This window comes from Rissa tridactyla, chromosome 2, assembly GCF_028500815.1.
Source record: "Rissa tridactyla isolate bRisTri1 chromosome 2, bRisTri1.patW.cur.20221130, whole genome shotgun sequence".
NCBI classification, from domain to species: domain Eukaryota; kingdom Metazoa; phylum Chordata; class Aves; order Charadriiformes; family Laridae; genus Rissa; species Rissa tridactyla.
The window spans coordinates 99222199-99246562 of NC_071467.1; the positions used below are offsets into that span (position 1 = coordinate 99222199).

The 24364-nt window shown below is 47.0% G+C and overlaps 1 protein-coding gene across 4 annotated transcripts in view; it reads left to right on the top strand.

The window, feature by feature from the left end:
• Positions 1–526: 526 nt before the first annotated feature.
• Positions 527–24364, top strand: part of E2F3 (E2F transcription factor 3) — a 44672-nt gene continuing 20834 nt past the window's right edge. The window contains exon 1 of one of the 4 annotated variants that reach the window (XM_054192883.1): positions 527–884. In XM_054192883.1, coding sequence (XP_054048858.1) covers positions 570–884 — 315 coding nt within the window. In that variant the 5' untranslated portion in view covers positions 527–569. Of the gene's footprint in view, positions 885–1465; positions 1543–7467; positions 7790–24364 lie in introns of those variants that run through there. The other 3 variants (XM_054192881.1, XM_054192885.1, XM_054192884.1) reach the window with 3 other exon arrangements.

A 24364-nucleotide genomic window follows, 5' to 3' on the forward strand; every position in this document is an offset into this window, starting at 1 on the left:
ATCCCGGCTCCTCGCCGGGGCCGGGGGGAATCCCCCAGCCCTCGCCCCCGCCGCAGCCAATCGGCGGGCGGCATGCAAATATCGGGCGGCGGCGGGCCAGTGGGAAGGGAGAGGGGCGGGGAGGCGGGCGCCCCGTTGGACGGTGGGGAAGGCGGCGGGGGCCAATGAGGCGGCGAGGCGGGCGGGGCGCGCCCCGGGGGCGGGGCTATGCAAATTTGGTTTGAAAAGAGGGCGGGAAATCCGAGTTTCGCGGGAGGCCCTTGGCGCGTAACCCGTCTCCTTTCCCTTCATTCATTGTCAGCAGCCGCCGCTTCCTGGAGCCATTTTCCAGCCGGCCCCACACAGCGGGAGCGGCCCCGCTCCATCCGCCGCATCTGCCCGCCCCGCCGCCTCCGTCCCCCCCCGGCGCCCCGCATCCTGCAGCCGGGGCCCCCCCGGCACCCGCAGCCCCCAGTATTTTGCGCGGGGCCTCGGCATCGAGGAGGAACGGAGCTGGGAAGGCCGGGGGGGGAGGGACGGGGGGAGGAGGAGGAGGAGACGCGGCTGCGGGGACAGACCCGGAGGGAAGGATGAGAAGGGGACTCCAGCCGCCGGCCCCGGCAGCGCCGCCGCCCGCACCGTCCACGGACTCCAGAGCAGCCCCCGCCGGCTTCTCGGCCCGCTTTGCCGCCGGCACCTTCATCCAGATCCGCAGCACCGGCGCGGCGGCCGTGGGGGCGCCCTGTGTTGTCTCCTCCGCCGCCGCCGCTTCCCAGGCTCCCGGTGCCTTTGCCCCGGCGGCGGATGGGGGCCAGCCCGCTGGCAGCTCGCTGTACTGCACCCCCCACGGACCCGCCGGCAGGACGGCGCTGCTGCAGCCCGCTCTCGGCGGAGGCCGCCCCCCGGTAATTCTTTTTTTCCCCCCGTCCCCGCGGGAGGGTGAAGGGGGACGGTGGGGGAATCAGCGCCAGGCAGGCCCTCTTCCTCGCCGCCGTCCGGGCCCGGGGGGCGGGCGGGCGGGGAAGAGGGGGTTGAGGTGGGGGGAAGGGAGGGGGGGCAGGAAAGGCGGAGGCAGCGCTTTGTTGCAATAAACTTTCCTGCCTCCTTTCCACCCCCCACCCCCCCCGCACCCTGCTGCCGGGTCTTATTTAAAAGGAAAAAAAAAAAAATTAAAAATAAAAAAAAAAGGCGGGGGGGAGGGGGGAATTAAACCCCCGCCACGTCCCGCCGCACCGGTGCAAGGAGCGGGGGAAGGGCCCCGCTCCCCACCCTCTTTCCACCCCCCCCCCCCCCTCCGCCCCGGGGCTGGGGGGGGCCGGGCCGTGCCCCGCCGGTGTCTCCGCTTCACCCCCGGAGCCGCCGGTGACGTCTGGCACACGTGCGCGGAGGCCGCGGTTGTGACTGGGAGCCGGGGCGGGCGGGGAGGGGGACGCCGCTTCCTCCTCCTCCTCCCTCCTCCTCCTCCTCCTCCTCCCTCTGGCCTGGGACAGCCCGACCGCCGGCCGGCCGCCCCCCCCCCCCTTCCCCCGGTCCCCGCCGCTCTCGGAAATGCCCCTGCAGCAGGTCAGTGACTCGTGGGGTGGCGGCGCGTATCGACACCCCCCCGCCGTTCCCCAAATTCCACCCCCCTTAAAATTTCCACGCACCCCTCCAGAAAGAAAAAAAAAAAAAAAATCCGCCCCCCACTCGTGGGGTTTTCTTTGTCCTCGCTGTTTTCGGGTGCTCGCTTGGCCCTCGTGGGCTCCGATGAGTTGGGGGGGTGCGGGGCATCCCTGCTGGGCGGGGGTAGTGAGCGGCGGCGGTGGTGGTGGTGGTGGCGGGGGGGGGGGGGGTGGTCACCTGCCTGCCTCCGGCGGCCGCTCACCTGCCCCCCCGCCCCCCGCCGCCCACGACCCCCGCCCGGCGGCGTGGGATCTCTTAAACTCCTTCCCACCTCACCCCTTCCCGCCCCGCTGCGCCCCTGCCCGGGCAAAAGGGGTTTTAACACCACCCCCTTCCCCCCGCCCCCCCATCCCCCCCCCCCCGCATCCAGTCGGTGGTGATCCAGGTATGGGATGCTGCTGCTGTGAATTCTGAAATACTTTTGCAAGCGCTCGGGAGCAAGCGCTTCACCTCTTGGTGCGGCTGGGAGAGGGTGAGGATGGGCTGGAGCTGCCTCGCGCGTGGGTTTCTGCAGGTGTTAGTTGCTGAGGTGGTGGTGGAAGTTTCAAGGCTTGCCAAATCCCTTCCAAACCTTATTTTTTTTTTTTAAATAAGAATATTTGCTGTAAAATATAATTGATTTTCAATGCCCCTGGCCTTCAGCATATCCTAATGGTGATAGGTGTCAAGCAGGTTGGTTCAAGCAGCTTTGTAAAGCTGTCCTATGCGAAGGTTTGATTCCTAGAAGGTGGTGGTAAGCAAATACAAAGAGAAGCATATGTAACGGGATGATTCTGGGAGAATAATTGTACAGGGTTTTTTCATCTTTGTGGGAGGGATGTTGGTGTCATAGGCAACTCTTAAAATTTCTCCTTAATGGGTGCTACAAGATCTTTAAATATGAATTTAGTGTATTTTTCTTGGTATAGCATTCACCTCTCTAATGGGAGGAACTCCTGGCCATAAAAGCCTAGGAAGGCTTCTTCTACCCCTTAAAGGTTTGGAAGCCGGAAGGTAATTTTGGGCTCCACCTGCTGAAAAAGTCTGAAGTTTGTTGTATGCCTTCAGCCCTCCACATTTACTTTGGGGAAGAGATGTGGGATGGGGGAGGAATAAAGCGGTCAGGCCGGTGGTATCTATAGGCTGGGGCTGGCACCCTCCCAGGGCGATAAGCCATCCGTGGCACGTGCCAGGAAAGGGGCTGCGCATCCTGACAGCTGTGCCCCTCTCGCAGCCGCGCTGGTTTGCAGCAGACCCGATTTTTTGGGACAGTAAGGCTGAAGCACCTTATTGCTCTGCAAACCCTTTGGTGGGGAGACAATCCAGCCCCTTCTGCAGTTCTCCATCTCCCACCTAGTTTTCCCCAAAACTCACGGAGGATTTTTCTGGGACTGGGAGGCGAGGGTATTTTCCCGGTTGGCTCCTGGCTGAGCATTTTTGAGAAAGTGCTATCAAAGCCTGGTAAGAGGAGAGAGAAAATGCTGGGTGGTTGAGGCAGCGAGCTGAGGTGAGCAGCACCAATGTAAATTTAGCGCTTGATTAGTTGAGTCGCAAGTAGTGCGTGAAGACTGAGACCCCCCCCAGCTGAAAACAAGGCCCCGCTATGCAAAAGACTGTAGGGATCAGCCTGAAATTTGGCCAGCACACCTGCACTGGTTAGGGTTATGAAAATGCTCTATCTTTGCAGATGTAACTGCACTGGCAACCCACCCATCACTTCCAAATATAAACTATGGTATGACTGGAAAAGAATCAGTATAGCAGTATAGTTTAGGCTGTTCAGGGAGGTGTTTGATTATACCGGCAAACGAAGAAGTTTCTTTTGCCAAAGCCTAATGCTTCTCCCCGCCTGGGAATTCGGTAGTTACTTTATCTGTGGTTGTGTAAGCATAACCGTGCTGGAAAAGCCTTGAAAGGTGGCCTGGTCCATAACAACAGGCGGCTCCAGGCCCAAGAGAGAGGAGAGTCTGCACACTCCTCCGTCTCCCAAGCAGGTGTCTTGATACTGTCCAAAACCTGTTCCTCACCGTGTCGTGGCCTGTCGTGGTGGCTCCTGTGTCCGAGGGTTGCTAACTGGGCTGTTGTACCCTGGTCAGCCCAGGCTCCGGGAGGCTGTGACCCAGGCTGCCCGCCCTTTCAATTTGAGGAGCCTTTTCACAATTCCTGTGGAGTTAATAGAAAGAGTTACTGGGCAGATCTGAACCCCTGCCATGGCTTAAACACAAGCGGTAATGAAGAATTAACCCTTGCAAAGCAACCATCAGCCTGCGCTGCTGGGGAAAGCCTGAGCAACCAGAGATGGGGTCAGTGCTGCCTCAAGGAGCAGGCGGTCCTGTGTCCTCCCCTGCCCTCCTGCACCCTGCCGGCCACTGGTGCCGCTTCCCTTCTGGAAGCTCAGGCCTCCCAGGATGGAAAACTAATCCTGGCTGAAATAAATAAAGGTTTTCTGCTGGGCAGGCAGGTTGAACCAGTTAATGGAAGGCCTGGTAAGTGCCAGGGACCATCAAAGGAAGGTGGTGGCCAAAGAGAAGGCACAGGTGTAGTGACACGGTGCCGTTTTGGTGGTAGTGAGCTTGCGGATCAACTTGGTTCCTCATGAAAAAGTGTGAGAAATTAGTGTTTGACGAGGTACCCCAAAAGCATTCTTGCTGGTGTTGGCTTCTCGCTTGGTGTGAGAAAGTCACTACCATTTGCAAATCCCAGTACTCAAAAATGGGGCTGCTACACAAGCAAGCTGCTCAAAATGTTTCTAATTCAAATAGTGGAGAATTTCTTACTGTCTTCGGGTTATAAAGATAAGCCTTTAAGAAGAGGGCCATTTTCTTAGCCATGAGAAAATGCTTAAATGGAGACACCACCCACATGTTAAGTCCTTTTTAAAAGGGGCTAAATCCTCTTAACAAGAATATCTTTAGAGAACTCCTGTGGCCTTTAGATGACATGAGCTGTGGAGAGGCTGGTTCGGCATATTTCAGAAGGGGGCGGGAGGATTTACATTTCCAAACTGAATACTTAGCACCTCTCTCATTTTTCTGGTGGTTTAGAAAGTACCTCTTCCTCCTCCTCAGCAAGGCACAGCTGGAAGGGGAGAAGAAAAATGGGGTAGTGCACAATCTTTCTCCTAGGTGTTAGGTAAGGGGGCAGGCCAAATAGGACATAAATACTGAAAAAGGATTTAAGGTGGGGGAGAAAAAACCTGTGCGTTGCATAAAAGAAGTGGGTAGTTAACTACTAGCTTGTCTTTATTTTTTAGGATGAAAAGTTTTGTCTGTGTAGAAGACATAGGTGTTTTCATAGTCAGAGCTGTTTTCGTATTTCTTTGCCTGATAGTTTGTCTTAATAGGAATGAATGCTAGCCTGAGTTGGGGCCTTTGCTTTTTGAATAGCTTTTAAGGGAGTTTCTTTGGTTTAAATCCATCTCCTCCAGCGACAGGCTGCTGCTGAGCCCAAGGAGGTACCACATGGTCCTTTGGCAAGGCTGTATGAGGAGAGTTCAAAGAGGTATAAATCCCGATTGCCCTAACCGTGCCAACAAACTTCTAGTGGAAAGCAGGCATCCTAATAAAAACCTACAGGAATAGCCCGTAGCTTGCTGATGGTGGCTTTGCTATCTTCACGCAGAGTCCAGCTATGCTGATGTGGCTCCATCTGCACCAGAACTACTGAAGTAGGGTAGGTTTCTTTCTGCACGATGATAAGGGCTTCTGGCAGGTTTCCATGAGCAGCTGAGCCACTCAAAGTCTTTACTGTTGCTGGAAGGAGCAGACTTGCTTCTCCCTCGCCATCTTTTCCGTAGCACCTCCTTCACCCTTCCCTTGGCCTGGCAGCGCTCTTCCCTCCCCTCTGTGCTTGGGGAGCATCCAGCTGTGCTGGTGGGTTGGTTTTCTGCTGCTTTAACAAGGTAAAATAGCTGTGTCTGATAAGCAATAAGGTCTGGCACTGATAGGTATTGGGTGTGCATGGCCCAAGATGGTATGAGTGAAACGAAGGAAGGAGATGGGAGCTTTTCCACGCAGTGGTGTTGAGGTGTTAAATTGGCTTGCCCGGCCTCAGTTTTCAGAAGTTGTTCTTGCCGTGAAGTTATCTCCCTTCTGCCACCAGCCTGCTTGCCAAAGGCTGGGTATGGGTGGCTTTAGGGCCATTTTATTTTTCTGTAGAGGTTGCTTCAACTCATTGAGCAATTAAAGGCATTTTCTTTCCCTTCATCCCAGGTATGTTGGTGTGGCTCTCTTAATTTTTACAGAGTGCTCATTTGTGAGTATGTGCGAGCATTTAAAAAACAAAAGTCTTTAAACTTAGGAACCGCTGTATTTTGCAAGGTGAAATGTTCTCCTGCTACTTCTCTGACTACGACTGTGGCAAACGTTTGAGGAAGGAACACAAGAGGAGGCTTGCACAGGACAGCCCTTCTCCTACTGGCTCAGGGGTTACAATGAGTTTTATAGCTACCAATGGCCTGTGATTTTTTTTTTTTGTCTGATCGCTGTTTGAATCTAGTTGTAGTTCTGACCTTGCATAGCAGCAAGTTCTATCTAGGACTTAGTTATCTTGTGCAGAAGAAAAAATAATCTTGCATCTGCCTCTTTTTTTTCCTTTTTGAACTTGCTGTCTATAGGGTCGTTGGTTGATCCTAGATATTGCGGTAGGGGAAAATGATTTCCTCATACATATTTCTCAACACAGTTTATGATACACTATCTTCTGTCCTCAGTTGTCTTCTCCAAGCTAAAGAGCGAGAGACCATGTAATTTCTCCTGAAAGGAAAGCCATCAGTGTTGAAATAGAAGCGTCCTTTTATAAAAGAATCTTATGATTCTTGAAAAAAACCATGTCTATTAGTCGAGATTTTTTCACTTGTCGAGCTTTTGGGGATTGGTGGCTTCAGAAGATGTTTTGAAGACATGGTGGACCCACTTTGCAGGCTAAGCAGGAGCCAGAGACCCTTTCAGAGCCAGCTTGTTTCACCAGGTCTTAACCTGGCCCTGGGTGGGAAACAGGAGGTGTGGAGCAGAGGGGCCAAGCTTGCTTGGCTGCTGTGGGAACAGGTCATTACAAAGTGTAGGTTGCAAAAAGGAAAACAAAGTAGCACCGCTCTTCTTTGGAGCCCCTGTCCTGTGCAGGTCCAGTGGGTCTAGTATGGCTGTGTGAGGAGAATTCAGCCCACCCCTCCTGCCCGGAGCACCAAGAGGGCAGTTGGGTGAGAAATGAAGATGTGAGCTTTTCTTAGTAGCTTTGAGTAGACACCTTTCAAACCTTCAGGCTTCACTTCTGAAGATGTGTGCCGGGCTGATGGCCGTGGCTCTGGTGACAGCGTTGGTCCTGGTGTGGAGGGGTGGGAAGGTGCCTCAGGCTTTAATCCTGGCTTGAGGAGGAGCCGCCTGCTAAGGATGGGTTGGAGGCCGTGACTTCAGTTCAGACGGGCTTCTTGCACTGATGGTGGTAATGTAGATCCAGCCATGCCCGGAGCGAGCCTTCAGCAGATAGAAAGCTCCTCTTAGTGTAACTAAACCTCCGGGTTGTACAGTCTCTGCAAATAATCTCATTTACAGCTGGCAGCACTGAGTGTGTGTATGTATGGTGGCAACTCTCCTCCTTAAAACATGACTAAGTTGGACTTCAGGCTCTTGTTTTGGCTGGCAGAGTTAATCACTTCTTGCATTATTTTTCGAGAGCAGAATTGTCTTTGCTGATTTGGGAAGAGGAAACCCCCTCTGTGTACCCGGGGCAGTGGTGTGCGGTGGGAGGGAGGGTGCTGGTGCCCCTGGGATGGGGCTGTTGCAGTGCTTGAGGTGCTGCTGCTGAAGTATTTGGACTTGGTTTCAATTTCAGTTCTGTTGCCTGTTTGAAGACAGGCTTGGCAAAATTGCCCAATTTATCACATCTTTAAAAGGGAACTATTTCACTTCTGTTTTCCTCAAGTAAGTTGGTCCAAAACCACACTTGGAAGTGCAGTGCCTGGCATGGGTGTCTCCTGAAGTACTATGCTGTCTGCTTGGATGGCGCTGCTATTTGCTGGATCTTGCGGAGTTTGTGGATTTCTTAATACCTTGTGGGCTCAGAGTGAGCCCTGGTAAATATTTCCATCTGCAAGCCCTGTAAAGGGAGAAGACAAGAGTTGGACTAGGTGTTGATGAAGCTGGAGCTTACTGAAAATGGCCTCTGCTATGTGGTAGGAGTGTTCTACTTCATGCATTTCAGCCTTCCTTTTATTCATATAGGAATACATGGCAAATGTGTTGGTAGTTGTTTCCAAACTGAACTTACCTAAGGTTCCTGGAGTGTGTTGTGTCTCTGCTGTTCTGTTTATGAACGTGAACAGTTGTTGACCTGACCTGTTACAGGGTGAGAACTAACACATGAACTCTGCCACCTGCGTGCCCTGTGGCTTTCAGGCTTTTGTGCCCAAGGTGTTTTGCCTAGGACTAAGCTAGGAAGGGAAGGTGGAGCACTGAAGATCGCCGTTTCAGAATCAGCTGGCATCTTTTCTGTCACTGCGCTGAGTTATGTGGGCAAGTATGGCTTTTGTTTATTCCTACCTCTAGAAGTAAAACCAGTACCCCGTCTCGTCGCTTCATTTAAGTCAGAGACTTAACTTGATCACCTGCATCTACTTTCAAGATTTCATCCGACTTGTATGTGGCTGCATCTAGGCCCAGAAGTGTCCGCTACCTAAGGCTGACAGCATTTTTGGGTGCCCTACTTCAAGGGTCTAAGACCTGATTTTTAGGAAGATATTGGGTGCTTCCTGAGATGTTAAATTGCAATACTGCAGATGTTGGGTCCTTGGTATCTCAAGCTTTATATGAACAAGCCACTGTCAAAAGCAGAGGCTGCTATTATTTTGGCTTTCATTTCTCTGTCTTTACAGTGGGATTTTAGAGTCTCTTCACGTAGACATTGTGAGCTACTAGTTGTTTTGCAAAGATCTGTGAAAACTCATAGAAAACATGCAAACAACAATAGTTATTTGGTAAAAAAAAAAATAATAAAAATAATTGTATTGGGAAACTGGATAACAAGAGGTGTCTGCTTAGCCTTGGCTGCCTCAGCTCCAGCATTCCTGCTCCAAGTTGTGGTATGTGTGTGTTGGTTAATGTATGCATAGATTCTAGAAGTAATTTTCATTAATGAACTTCTTGAAAGACATTCTCCTCTTTCCAATGCTCTTCTGGTTTGGGGTTTTTTGGTTGTTGTACAGCTGTTGGTTCAAAGGTTGTTGCTTATTGCATAATTTTCTGCTAGAAAGCGGGGTGGGGGAAGAAAATCGTTGGCAAACTTCCTTCCCTGTTAACTAAGGTGACATTAAAAGTCTCTGGTTTAGGACTCAATGGTGTCCGTTGCCATGCAGTGCAAGAGTCGAATTCTTATATATTGTGTCAGGCTTATTGATCCTCTCTACTTGTTCTCTATGAGTATGACTTTCTCTTAATTTTAGTTCTACCCGTTAGTCACAAAATCTCACTAAAACTGGAGTGCAGCAATAGTTGTTATTTTTTTTCTGCAAGCCACTGAATCTGCACTGTAGGATTTCATGATTTTTACACTTTTTTAAAGTACAGATGTAATTTTAGAGTGAAACACTTCTTAGAGTGAGTGTACTGTGCTGTCTATAAAGCTTAGCTTTCAAATTTGCCTTGTGTGTTGTTCAGAAACAAACTGGCATGTAGACTTCCTTACATCCCTCCTACCTAGACTCCCATTTAAGGGGTGTCATCTGGCAAATTTCAGGTCTAGAAGTAAAAAATAGTAATCTCTTAGCCCAGCATTTTTGTTGGTACGGTCCACTTATGTTGACAGCAGGCTTCTGGCTTTTTGGGTGCTACCACAGTGTGAGCAGGTAATTATGTAAAAATATAAAACTGTGTGCAGAAAGGGTCTCAGCTTGTACCATACGTGGAATGGTGGTGCCTGTGGGTCAGGTCGTCTATAGTGTACTGGAAAATACATGCTTTAAGGAGCAGGCCTGAAGGGCTTGCTGCATTCTCTGACTGCTTCTGTAGTGGAAACTGGGCTTTCCTTCAGTCTTTACTTGGGCTTTTTTAACATCTGCTGGTTTTAAGGTCGTTCTTCCAAGCATCAATGCTAGAAGTGGAATTATATGGAATTATAATGTCTTGAGTGATGCTAGTAACGCAATAGTGCCTTCAGTACGTGTTTACTTGTGCTGCTAACTCTGGAATTAAATGGCAATTACCACGTATATATGCTGGTATTATTTTGCCTTGCCAATGCTGTGTTTTTAGGCAGTGTTGGTCCCACACACTGACAGTCTTTTGTCCCCGTACAGTAAGCTAGTTCACACTTTGTCTAATGTCTTTGCATAGCGGGAATTGATGTTGGTTGCAGCTCTCACAGAAGGCTTTTGTGTGGTGATATCTGAAAGCTGTCTTGTTGGAGCTCTTATCAAGGCGATTGCAATGGGGCCATTATCCCCACTCGTGGCGAACATAGATATTCGCAGAAATTTTTATAATAATGCTTAGTAAGTGGCACAGTGGTGACGAGCGACAATGCTGGAGTGGTACAGAAATAATACCCGAGGTGGCAGCCGTGCCGCGGCGGGGGGTTATCTGTCCTTGCAGACCGGGGACGGGGTGGGAAGGGAACCCCGCGCGGGGCAGACGGAGGGTGGTGATCGGGCCTATCGCAAGCATGAATAATCCTGGCCGTCGGCTCAGCAGAATAAAGTTTTATTTTTCATGGTAAGGCTTTTATCGAGCGGCTCCAAGTAACCCAGATCCAAATTGCTGTATAATAGTTCTGCACCTCATTTGTTCTTTTTTTTTTTTTTTCAGATGCGTAGTATCTGTAGCCTAAAAATGTCTTTTGGGGGTTATGTAAAACTTTGAGTTGGGTGAGAGGAAGACGAAACTTCACAGCTCCAGTGTAGTACTCTTTTTAAGCACAAACCTCTTGAGCCAGTAGAAAAGACAACTTACTACTTGAGTTGGGGGCAGGGAGGGCTTTAAAAATTATAATAGCATTTTCACCGGCTGCTTTGTCTCGACACTGGGTATTTCACTGGGCTTATTCTTTTTTCTTTTTTTTTTTTTTTCCCCTCAGGAACTGGGGTTAGAAAAAGCTCTTTTTGTAAAAGATAGTGTCCTGAAAGCATAAGCAAGTTGCTAATTTTTTTTCCTCTGGTTCTTAATCATAAGAGCTGCCTTGATGATTTTTTCCCACCTCAAATTAGCAATTTATTTATAACATGCTAATGTTCTGCATGCCTGTCGGTATTACTGTTCTGTCGTGCTGAGCTGAGAATTGTTCTCTCGAAAACTGACACTGTGAAGATGACACAAATGAACATGGGAAATTGCGTATAATAGAGGAATATTCAGGTGGCTTTTGGTATGACTTTAGTTTACACTTCTTTGCATAAAATCAATTCAATTTCCTTTCTGATTTCAATTGCCAGTCACATTTTTGTTGCTTGTTTTTATTTGTGACTTAAGAAAAATGCAGACCACTGCCTTATGGCATCCTTTGCTACCCTTTCATTCCTGTTGGCAAACTTCTCTGTCATCGTCTTCTGCGTGCTGCCACCGTCTGCCTTCTTGGATTGCAGGCAGGGGAGTGAGGAACTTCAGTGGGTATTTCCCCCTTCTCAAGGCCCTCGCAGCAACCGCTTTGCAACCCAGAGCCTGCAGGGAGGCTCTTCCAGATCTAGGGATTAGAAGCATCCCTCCCAGCGGTGCTCTGCTTCAGAGCCTCCACAGAAAGACCGGGGAGCATTCAAAGTCCAGACTATGCAACACAGGCTGTCCTTGTGCAAGGAAAAGGAAACGGCAAAATAAAAACATGTCCCATGAGTTGCTGTACTTAGAGCCATGTGCTTTGTAGGTGTTTACGAGAGAGGTGATAAAGAAAGGTGCAAGGTCATTTGGAGGCCTCCAACATTGTTTGCTTGTGACCTGTTCTCTAAAGATGCTTTACACATTGCTGCTGGCCTTGGGGCGCTGAACTCCTTCCCTTTTCTCGTCTTGGTAACATCGTGCTTTTGCTGAATATGTGGGAAGTGAATGCAACAGTAGTGAACAGGTTCTGTGCTTTTGGCTAGATATTAAGCTTAGGTACAGGCTTCTGTGGACACAAATAAGTTAATACTTACAAAGCTTTTCTTGTGGGTTGTGTTTTTTTTTTTGGGGGGGGGGGGGGGGGGGGAGGCACAGAAACCACTTTGCTGTGAAGGGGAATGTGTAGGGGATTCCAGAGACTGACATGTTTAATTAAATAAAAAAAAAAGAGAGAGAGAAAAGAAAAGCAAGCTTGTAGGCAGGCAAATTCCCCTTATTCAGAGAAAGCCATATGTTCAGGATACTATCCTTAGTGTGAATTATTTGCTTCTGAATTAGGATAGAGGGTTGCTAGGAAAAGTAAGATGCATTCACTTCTTTCACCTTAAAGAATTTTGTAAGGGTGATTACCATCTCGCTCCTTTCTCCCTCTTTCCCAGTCCTGGAGAACAATCAATTTGGCAATAAGTCGGAGGAAGCAAAAATGTGATTGTTCTCACATCTGCAATGCAGAGACTAAGATGGACCCCACCTTTAAGGCCAAAATCAGGTATTCCTGCCTCAAAATGAATCAGGAATTATCAAATCATTCCGTGTTCAGTAAGAAAGGATCAGAATTTCAGTCTTCGTATTTTTCCCCTTCAGATTTGTCTAGTTTTTGTGTTCTTGACTACCCTTTAGCTCTTTCAATGTCCTCAGTGCTGTTTTGAACACTTTTCTCTACTTCTTCCAAGGGAAAGAAGCAGCACCCGTTGTACCAGACGGGCATTATATGTGTTGCTAGTACTTCACTTGAAGTGGAGAAACATGACTTTCCCAGCCATTTGAAGAGCTCAGTTGCCTCAGTGTGTGAAGAGCAACTCCCAAACTCTGCTTGACTGGCAGCTGAGAAGAGAGGGATCTCCCTAAGAGCTTGCAGGAAGAAAACTCTAGGCATCTGTGAGATGCTATAGTATATCTAGCCAAAAATATCAGATACTTGAGCTTGCCTATTGACTTGTTTGATGGTGATGCCTTGTTGAAATGGAAAAAGCCAACAGATCTAGAACAATTTTAAACTTCTTGAACTTCCCCCTCTACTCAGTGCTTATCAGGCCACACCTGGAATACCGTGTTCAGTTTTAGTCCCTGCTGCACAAAAAAGACGTGGACAGGCTGAAAAGGGTCCAGAGAAGAGCCACAAAGATGATGAAAGGATGGGGAAGCCTGCTGTGAGAGGAAAGGCTGAGAGAACTGGGTTTGTTCAGCCTTGGAAAAAGGAAGGCTTTGGGGAGACCTTATCACCATGGTCCGGTGTTAAAGGTAGCTACAAAGAAGATGGAGACTTCCTTTTTACAGTCACATGGGAAAGATGAAGGGTAATGGGTATAAATTATTCCTGGGTAGATTCCGATTGGACACAAGGGGAAAATTTGTCCCAGTGAGAACAATTAGCCATTGGAATAGTCTTGCCAGGGAAGCAGGGTATTCCCGAACAATGGACACTTTAAAGATTCAGCTGGACGGGGTGCTGGGCTGTCTTGCCTAGACTGTGCTTTTGCCAAGAAAGGTCAGACCAGATGATCTTTAAAGTCCTTTCCATCCTGGTATTCTGTGATTCTATGGTGATGATCCTATGAACTTTGTGCAAGAGGGGCAGCATAAAGATCCCAGCAAATGTGCTTGCCCACCAGGGCAGCCCCGGCTCTTTCACTGGTCGTGCAGGCGTGGAACGCCTAGAAGATCAGGGGCAGCCTGCCTGCCAGGGGCTGTAATGGTCCTGGGAAGGCTTGCTTTCCTCCTGAAAAGCTGGTGTCAGATACTTTGTCTAGATTCAGCCCCAGACCCTTTGGTTAATGTTGCGCAAATTGTACAAAAATGTATCATTCCTTCCACTGCAAAGTACCGCTGAACGCCTTCTGCAAGGATTTTGCCTCTCCCTGAATGCCTGAGGTGATGTTTTATTTTTGTCCTCTCTGCCGCTTTGTCTCCTGTTCGAGTGCCCCTCCATGGCATTGGAGGCATGAGCCCCAGCATGGAGCAGGTGCAGTGAGCTTCCCAGCTAGAACCTTGAACTTAGAGTATCTTGCATTAAGAGCGTGGGAAGGTACAGGCTCCACTCTTCTCTGGTGAAAAATGTGGAGTGTAACTTAGTAGGTGTATTCGTCTGAACCGAGGTGGGTGTGCAGGTCAGGACTGATGCAGCGGTGCACTTACATAGGGGACATCTTTATGCACCTGTTGCTACAGGCCCACTGGTTTGGGCATCCTCACCCCACACAGGTCAGACTGGAATTTTTTTGGATGGTAATATTGATCAGGGCCATGACTATTTGCTTGCTTGTTCTTGTGTGTAACTGCATAGTGTGGAGAAACTTCAGCTTTCACTTAGCTTCCTATCACTTTCAGAGGCAGAGTTGAATGTGAATTTCTTAGGTCTGCTTTGACCTAAGGCATTCTGGTTGTGGTATCCTGATCTGATTTTTCTTTTCAGAAACAGGGTCCAAAAACCAGCGTGTTTCACTCTGTCCGTTTTGCAATGAGCTGATCCTTTTTTAAAGACAAACTTAGGAGCTTCTCATGTGAGAAGCTACGCTTACCAGCAGATGCTTGGACTACCTGTGAGTTTGTGGAAATTGCATCGTCTTCACACTTGCTTTCTCGGGGGACAAGCTGCTAGTCCTGCTGATGAATCAGCCAGCTGCATTTTGGCTACAGCTGGGATTAGACTATTGATCTCAGTGATGTGAGCTTCAAATTGTGAAAGAACTGATGAAGGCTTTTGATTGCTCGAACAAAAAGACGGGACATGTACATTTACATCCTTGGGGCGTGTGAGGGCTGAGCAGGAGTCCTTCTCGAGAGCAATGGAAGGAGGTGTGTGCTGGGGATCCTGAGGAGTTGGGCTTCTGCTTCTCCAGTTTAACTAGCTGCTTGCATCTCCCCTGGTATGGTGAAATTGCGTCAGTCCCTTCACTAAGTGCTTTTATCCAGACTACCAATCTCAACAAAGTTATTTTTATTTTTTTTTTAAAGTTTGGTATTAAGATCTTTAAGAAGGCAGACAGGCGAGGGGATTTGGGTAAGAACTTTTTACAGTCGCAGTATGGAATTTTTTCACCTTAACAAGCGAAGGCAGTGGTTTGAGCATACGCCAGTATGCCTTTCCAGAGCTGTGATACGGCTGAACCACAGTGGAAATCTGGAACCGTAACGACACTGCTTATAGGAAGTTTGACTCCCTGCGTTTAACCACAAATGCGGTCAATCTTAGGAGAGGCAATAACGGAGAGGAAGAAAGGTGGTATTATTTGATTAGCTTTGTTCTCCTTGTTTTCTGCAGTGCATCTGATGGATGCAGCTCTGGCTGTGAGAAAAGAGTGATAATATTACTGACTGATGGTTCCAGTTTCTTCCTTGTTACACTTTGAAGATACTCTTTTGGGGTAGAGATAACAGGACTTGCTTTCTGCATATTAAATTCAGTAGTCGTGTGCTGTTATTAAACAGTTGTGCTGCTTGTTAAACTACTCAGTATTTCTGAAGACAATCATAGAATCGTTTTGGTTGGAAGAGATCTTTAAGATCGAGTCCAACTGTTAGCCTGGCACTGCCAAGTTATCACTAAACCATGTCCCTCAGCGCTACATCTGCAGGTCTTTGAAATACCTCCAGGGATGGTGATTCAGCCACTTCCCTGGGCAGCCTGTTCCAATGCTTGACAACCCTTTCAGTGAAGAGATTTTTCCTAATATCCCATCTAAACCTCTCCTGGTGCAACTTGAGGCCATTTCTTTCTGTCCTATCGCTTGTGACTTGGGAGAAGAGACTGACCCCCACCTCCCTACAGCCTTCTCTCGGGTAGTTGTAGAGAGCGATGAGGTCTCCCCTCAGCCTTCTTTTCTCCAGGCTAAACAACCCCACTTCCCTCAGCCATATAGAAGCGGATTAAATACCATGTCACGATCCCTCAGGTGGTCACTAGCTGCATGCAGGGACTGAAACACAAAGCAATCTAGTCGTGACAGGTATCTGCAGTGGGTGAGTGAGGGGGGGAAAAGGTCTTCCCGTTGCTCCTCACCATCGTGCCCCAGACCAATATATTAGATACATTTGGTTCAGCAGCCTGGGAATGGCTTTTTGTCTTGGAAACCAAAATATCCTCCTGCTTCCTATCTGCATGTTCTTGGAAATGAAATGTAATCCTCTCGTAGTGAGGCTAACCTTAATTGCCTGCTGGGGTGGGAAGGAAAAGGTATGGATTGAGTCTGTGCTACGAAGAGTGCTTCCCGTGGTGGAGGGGATTTCTTGGGACCATCCTGGGAGATGTCAGCTTTGGGGATGTTGTTTCACAGTCAACTTATGGTGATTCTAGGCAGCGCCACCGCAAAGGGGGTCGAGCTGCCCTCCTGGCTCACGCAGTCTCACCACCTTCCTGCGCTGGCGCCCGGCTTGGCCAGACCAGGTACCTACCCCAGCTGAAAGCTAACACTGGCCAAGCGATTAGTTTTCAGCCCAGCAAGCCTTCCTGGCCAGGCTGGGGCGGCTGGCGAGGGCTGTCCCTGATGGTGGCAGGGGGGTTCCCGAGGTGCGGGTGGGATGCCTCGTGGCCTCAGCATCTCCTAGAAGCAGGCAGAGTTGTGCGTAACGAAAACCTAACAGATGGCTGTGTAAAGAAATCAGCACCTTTTGTGCTGTTACTTACCACTTAGGTTACCGAGCGGCTGCCGGTGCCTTGCCAGCAGCACCCAAGGGCTGAAGGGACCTCGCAGGCTCTCCCCATCTCTGGCATTCAGCCTTTTAAAGGCTTGGGGGTGGTTTTAGGGGTTTTGTGAGCACATGGAGGAGAAAACATGGCTGAAAATATTCTCAGTTTGCAGAGGAAAATCCACAGTCCCTTAAGCTGCGTCGTCTCAGCACTGCGTTTGCACTGTGCCTCGTACACTCGGCTTCCAGTCCCTGACCGAGGCTCCCAGGCTACGTGTAATTTAATTACAGTCTAGCGGCTGGCATTGAAGTAGGTGAAGATATAAATGTAACTTGTGCCTAGAAGTTATGTCTGTAGCGAGCTTGTAATCCTGGAGGCCTTCTCGGAGATCATTGCTATTGGGAAATCCCTCCTGAGGCCAGGCTGGCCGTGCTGCTTGGACAGGTAACATTGCTCGGAGCAGGGCTTTAATGTGACTGATTTTTAACAGATGGAAGCAAAGGCATCACGGTCTTGCCCAAGAGGTCACGGAATCCCTGGAGATAGCAACTGAGATGGCTTTCACTGCCAATAGCCACGGCTGAGAGGCTTATCTTGCGTGGGTTGTCAACGTGGGAAGGCTCCTAGAGCATCCGGTCAGATGAATGGTGATGAATGCTGGTCATATGCAAAGTTCATCAAGAAAGGTTGAGTTCCATGACTGCACTCATAGCAGTGCCTCCTTTCTGCCCCTCAAGTGGAGAGGTGAAGCCAGCCAGCCTGGTGGTGAGAGCACCCAGGGCCCTGCTCATTCCACGCCGCTGCAGGATTCGGCTCTTGTGACCAAAATACACTGCTGAATTTCGTCTTCAGCTTAAAAGGAGGTATATCATTGGGGTTGTAAAGGAAACCTCCACATACAAACTCAACTAGTGCAGTACTAACTAACTTTGGAGACAGCCTGTAACTAATAGGACTGCAAAAATAAGAGTTACCACTTCGATCTGCTGCCTAATTTTGAACATAACTGTTTCGTTATTGATTACTTCAGCAAAAAACTTCAGATACGTGTTTATCTCCCAGCCCTTCCCAGAAGGACCACTGCCAGAAGCCTCAGGTCTCCCCACAGCAGTTGCCAAAACTTCCATCTTTCTCCCAATACTTTCTTTAGCATCATTGTGCATTGAAATATTTGCAGGATAGTAAAATGTGAAAGCTGTGTAGCATTCCTATTTATTTTGGAATTCAGTTTTTTTACACAAGGAACGCTGTAACTCTGCCATATTTACTTTCTTGTATTTAATTCAATAAAATGTATTTACCTGAAGCGGACACGAAATTTCCAGTTTACTGTGGAAAGCATAGGGCTGCACTGCAGAACTTGTTCCAAGTTAGTGCGGAGTGTGTGAGGGCTTCTTGCCAGTGCAAAGCATGGAAGTCAGGAGTAAGAAGAGTCTTGCTACTGTCATCCACAGGCGCCTGCTGAGAGAGTAGAAGTTATGGATGTCAAGGCAAGATGACAGGTTTTTTGTCTTTTTGTGTTTTTTTTTTTTTTTTTTTGAGCTTTATACTTCCAAGACAAACCAGTGACTGGCAAAGCATGTTTCTTCCAAGACTGTCTTTAAAGTACTTTTGCTTCACCTTGGATAAGAACCTGCAACCTCAGATAGCGAAATGTAGTTGAGTTTTCTTGGGTAATCTTGGGTTTGCAGTTTGATGTAGTTTGTAATCAGGGTTGGGAAAACAGTGTAGAAAAAGAGGATTTTTTTTTTTTTTTTTGAGAATCTACCAAGCTCTAGACTTCTTAGCAATCTGGGAAGCTACAGGGTGGTGGGGGGTTCCTGTGACTGCTGAGTCGTCTTACCCTTGCCCCTGCTGCTAAGAGAATAAGGCTGTTCTTCCTATCCACATACTGTTGAGAAAGGCCATCATACATGGGCTATTTTTGATCCTATTCCTTTCCCTAATTATATGTAGCTCTTATAAATCTGTCTGGATGGGAAGATCCTGTGTACTTTGAAAGGGTTCACTTGATCTAAATTTAAGGATGTCTCATGTCCAGTTGTGAAACTTGCTATTTTAGTTTGCCCTACCTACAGCTTTTACTAAAACAAGAGGAAAAGGAAGAAAAGGATAGACTGAAAAATGTGTGTGAGAGGAGGGAATGATGACTCATCAGTGGGACTGCATTTGAAAATGAAAAGGATCAAGGTGTACTGATCATAACAGAGAAAGTTATGGTTTTTGTGAAGAAGGCACGATTAAATCATATGGTCATTTATCTTCTGAACAGATCAAGGTACACTTGTGGAAGAGTCCATGAGCCTGAATTGAGAAGATAATTTTGAAGAGAGAAGAAATCTATTTAAAGAAAGGAATTTTTAGTGCAGCATTTAATAGGTGATATTTTAGTGATAGATTCCACTGGAAGACTTCTCCAGCCTTCTGGAAAATCCCATTTAGCTGTCTGTTGCTAATAGAGGGTAGTTCTAATAACTGCAAGGGAAAGAGAGGGAAGGCAGCAGTGCAAGAAGCCTAATAGGCTTTCTCTGAACTTAGGCTGCAATGAACAGAAACTAAAGCTCATGAATAGACACCTGAGTTTCTGCCTTCATCCTAGGTGTTGTCTCTTTTACCTCTCTGCTAATTTTCTGCTCTTCCAGTCTCATTCTGGAATCCATAAAACTTCCCTAAAACCTGGGATGTGCAACAGTCTTGAAATAACCGTTTCTGTAGGGTTTAAGTAGTGTGCAATTATAAGGATGGAGTTCTGTACACAGCACTGCAAGAAGGGCTTGTGGTGTTTCCTAAAATGTTTACCAGCAACAGCCAGCTTTTCCCATCTTCAGCCTTTTTCTTTTCCCAACTTTCCTCCCCACCAACCAAAAGTTAAAAGATAATGAAGGTGTAGTTGTCTGACCCGTGAATGAGGCTGACAGAAAGGACGTTTAATATTGTAAAGGATTTTCCTTAAGAAAAATAACTGTCAGTAGGGCATGGGATTAAAAATTGGCTAAGCGGCAGATCAGGAAAAGCATCCTTTTGATTGATTCCAGCGCGTATTTGCACTAATCCCTATACTGCGGAGTGCTTTCATTATTGTCACAGAAGTAAACGAAAAAAAACCTATTAGTGATAGCAATTGCTAGCAGAACAGTAAGTGATAATGGAGCGCTCACAACTTGCTCTGTAGGCACATTCAAGCACACTGCGTCTTTAATACAGCCAAAGGCAAAGTTGTGCGCCAGAGAACAGGGAATGCAAGCTATGCCTTATGAAAGAGGGCCTGTATCCTGGAAAGCAGCACTTTGGAGAAGCCTGTAGTGGACAAGCAACTCCTCGCCAGCTTCCAGAGCAATGCCAAGGAGTGGTGGCACTGAGGCTTGCATCCTGGCATGTACTAAAAAGGAACAGGATGGGGAGAAACTTTTGCCTCAGTGAACAGGCTTGGTGCAGCTGATAGTTGAAATAACGTACACCGTTCACTGCTAGTGCCTGTAAAGGGAAAACGTTGGAAATGGAAGATGATGTTAAATAAGGCAGCAAAAATCATTTGAGGTCTGAAGGAAATGCACTACAGTGCAACTTACTTAAGCAATATTTTGTTTATGGAATTAATATTGATGATGATTTGATTGATATACAAGATACGGTATTGGGAGGGGTGGTTGATGCAGCTGATGGTTGTGCTGCCATCCAGCAGGACCTTGACAAGCTGTAGAAATGAGCTGACAGCAACATCATGAAGTTCAGCAAAGGAAAGTGCAAAGTCCTGCCTCTGGGGAGGAATAACTCCAGGCACTGGGATGGGCTGAGGCAAACCTGATGGAAAGCAGCTTTGCAGGAAAAGCTCTGGGAGTCCTGGTGGACCAGCAATGCACCTTTATGGCAAAGACCACTGATAATCTCCTAGGCCACACATTACCAGCAGGTCAAAGGAGATGATCCTTGCCCTCTGCTAAGCTCTGGTGAGACACATCTGGAGTGCTGGGTCCAGTTCTGGGCTCCCCAGTACAAGTGAGACATAGACATATTGGAGCAGGTCCAGTGAAGGGCCATGAAAGTAGTTAAGACCTCGGAGCATCTCATATGTAAGGAGAGGCATAGAGAGCTGGGACCTTTCAGCCTGGAGGAGAGAAGGTGTATAGACACTCGATGGGAGTAAGCAAAGAAGATGGAACCAGGCTTTACTCGGTGATGGCCACTGACAGGACAAAAGGCAGTGGGCACAAATTGAAATGCAAGAAATTCCATTTAAACATAAGATTTTACAGCAAGGATGATCAAATGCCGGAATAGAGCTCCTAGGTTGTGGAGTCTTCATTGTTGGAGATATTAAAAACCCAACTGGACACAGCACTGAGCATCCTTCTCTAGTAGCCCCTGCTTTGAGCAGTGGGGGGTTGACCAGATGATCTCCAGAGGTCCTTTTCCACCTCAGCCACTCTGTGAGATGTTTCTTGTGTCAAAAGTCTTCTTAAGTTGTTAAGCTTGAGCATATCAAGAGCTTACTATTGAAAGCTGAAACAATGCAAACTCAGTGGAAATTAGACTTTTTTTTTTTTTAAGTGAGGGGAAAATAATCATGAGTGGATATCTTCAAGTTTTGACAGAATTAATGTTTTGTTGTGTAATTTCTCTGCAGAGTTATGCTCTGTAATTTCAGCTCTGAACAGCCTTGAGGTTAGCAAGTCCATCTGCCTGCTTTCGGGTGTCAGCAACCATATTTATGGTCGTTCTTGACAGGTGCTTGCTCATTTAACTTTCTCATAACTGAGATTCTACAATTGCATGGCCGTCTTTCCTACCCTTGGCTACAAGATAGTTTAATGTTGCTAATTGCATAGCAACTAGGGGAAAGGTAGTGGTATGTGATATGTAGGAGGTCATATTCGAAAGTTAGATTCTTTTCTTTGATCAAAGACTGGATTAAAGAGAAAATATCAATTAACTTAATCTTAAAATTTCAGACTTAAAGATAGTATACATTTTTTCTGGAGAAGTCATCTCAAGTTATTTAGTTTAGGGAATAAATAGTAAAGAAGACAAAGTGGAATGGAAAGATTGTGTCTGGTGTGGGCCAATAAGGCTATCACATGAGCTTTTTAGATTGCCCTGTTCCTGGCATGACAGAGTTTACCCAGATGTGAAAAAGAAAATTATTTAGTCTACCAAGGCTTGTTTGCTTTTTTTCATGAACTGTTGTTTGTCTTCTTGTCTTGTTTTTATTCCCCCTCTGCCACTGGGAATAAGACAATTTTGCCTTTTGAACCAAATAATTTATCTTAATTTTGCCAGTACTACCAGGTTGTTCTGCTCCTTGGTATGGCCGATGGAGTGATAAAATACTGCCAAGGTAGGATGTGCATCACAGTGAGAGCTCAGTGGATTAGTTGTTCGTTGTGACATTACACGGAATTTAAAGCACTAAGAACTCAGCTATCTTTGTGCGGTTTCAGCCACATAAGCTGTCTGCTGCCAAACCGATTGGTGAAATAAGAGTATATGCAACAGCTGTCCACCTTGACGTGGGGAGGGAGGAAATCATCAGTTCCTAGAGTTTAGCAACCCGGGCTGGGTGAAAACCAAGTTCAGTTTGTAGTCAAAGAGATGTGCTGTGAAGAAAACTTCTGATGGCAGTACCGGCTCCTGATCTAGGATGGAGGGGGCTGTCAGCCACAATTGGGGTCTCTAGGTCCCTGCTATCTGTGATTCTCTCCCTTGTCTCGTCTTCCACGCTTTTATCTACTACTTTGACTTTCTGCTGATTTGGAGCCTCCTTTCTGACTGCTTCTAGGAATAGTTGCTTTTGGATATGTAAACCACGTTTCCTGTTTCTTGGGCACTTGCTATTTATTTTTGTTACTCTGAGGTTTGGTATGTGGAGGAGGCTATTGTGTTAACTTCGCCAAGGTTACTTTCGGATTTTTTTTTTTTATGTGATACTAGTAATTTCATTTTCAAAACTGTACCTTATTAACTTTTTGCAAATAATAAATCAGTCTCTCCATGCAAAGTAAGCATTATAGATATTGTAGGTGCAGAAACAACTTCTCAGGGTTAATCTGTTTGGACAGTGTTGTGACTTCCTTGAAGTGAACTAAAACCCCCCCAGTTTACATAATGTACCGAACTATCCTGTATTACAGCAAGTGCTTAGGACCCTATGTTATTTCTTAACTGGCTCTGTAAGTGCAAATCATTGCATCTCATCTGGGTCTGGTTGTCTCCTGAAAGTTTTTTGTCAACTTTCACAATGTTCTTTGGAATCTATATAATATTTTTATCACCATAAATGGATTTAAAGTACACTTATTACTTTTGGCGAATCCAGCTGTATGTCTTTATACTTGTACGGAACTAGGTTAAGGAAGTACTTCAAAATTAAAGATTTACTACTTTAGATCTGACTTCATATAACTAATTACATTAATTCAACAAGTAGATGTAAGAACCATCTTGCCTCAGGCAGTGAATTAAAAATACAGAGTCAAGATTGGTGTCGACTTTTTTCATGACAGGATTCTCCTTTGGGGGCCTGAATACCCAACGCTAAAACTCATGTGCACCTGAGGATTTTTAAAACTGCATGCCTTCTAGTTTGTAGCTCTATGCTATAGTTTCTGAAGTGTTTGCATGTGGATCCTCTTTGTCATTAATTTTTGAAAGAATGTACAGAATCACAGAATGGTAGGGGTTGGAAGGGACCTCTGGAGATCATCTAGTCCAACCCCCCTGCCAGAGCAGGGTCACCTAGGGCAGGTTGCACAGGAACACGTCCAGGTGGATTTTGAGTGTCTCCAGAGAAGGAGACTCCACCACCTCCCTGGGCAGCCTGTTCCAGTGCTCTGCCACCCTCAAAGTAAAGAAGTTCCTCCTCATGTTTAGGTGGAACTTCCTGTGCTCAAGTTTGTGCCCGTTACCTCTTGTCCCGTCACTGGGCACCACTGAAAAGAGCATGGAACAAGTTAGGTGGTTCCCTGTGAATCACCTGTCAGGAAGTAAAGCGATGCAGTCCCTTGGCATTGCACTGATTTAACTGGGTATGGGTATTTTGCGTGGAGTGTAGGAAGATTTGGGGTGCCAGGGTGGAAAAATCCTGAACCACAGACCTGTGCAGACAAGAAAACTTGCACTCCAGAAACTTCATTGGTGTAATTCCACAGATGCCAGCCTTTCTTGTTAGGAGTCCTTTATCCAAGGAAAACAAAGCTCGAGATGCTGTGGCTTAGGCTGGCAATTTAGTGAGCAAACTTTGTGATGCAAGCCCAATCTTGCATCATTACTGTGCACCTACACTGAGATAGCACCAGCGTGGCTTTGTGAGTGCTCCTCCTTCTCCTCCTTTTTGACTTCATACATATCAAATCCTATTAATTCCATCTTTCTAGAGAGTTTTATGACTATATTCTGCGTGTTCTGTAAGTAAGGAATAACTGTCCTCCTGATTTCTATGCCGATATATATGCCCAACATACTACTACTTTAATTTTTAACCTGTGTATCTGATACTTTATGGCATTTACTGGAATTTCCTCCAAGGAAGTTCATCCTATCGTATTCTCCAGCTCCCTTAATGTCCTTCCTCCCCCCTCCCAGGCCTTGTTTGTTTAGTAGACGATTTGGCAGACAACTGACAGTGTTTGAAAATTTTTCTTTTTTTAAGTAGCTGTGCTAATTTCTCCTTGTAGAGTGGAAGCCACTCAGTGGAACTAATCCAATCAGAATCTTATTTTGAAGCTAATGACTTTTAAAAGAGTACTTTTAAGAATAGTCCTTAAATAAAAAAGGACAAAATAATCTCTAGAATGTATTTTGAGACTAACTGCTTTGTGATGTTTTCCCTTTGGGACCAACCCTAAAATGATACGGAAGTTTTATTTCCCTCGTTCCGGTTCAGTTTTAGCCTCGCCAGTCAAGAGGCTGAAACGCAGCCAGGAGCTCTGCTGACACATGAAGAGGTGGTGCCCTGTCACACACCGTGTGGATTTAAGCTATCACTTTCTTATTTGGCGTACTTTGATCTCCATGGGTAACGTTAAAAGTGGACCTGTGTCAGTAT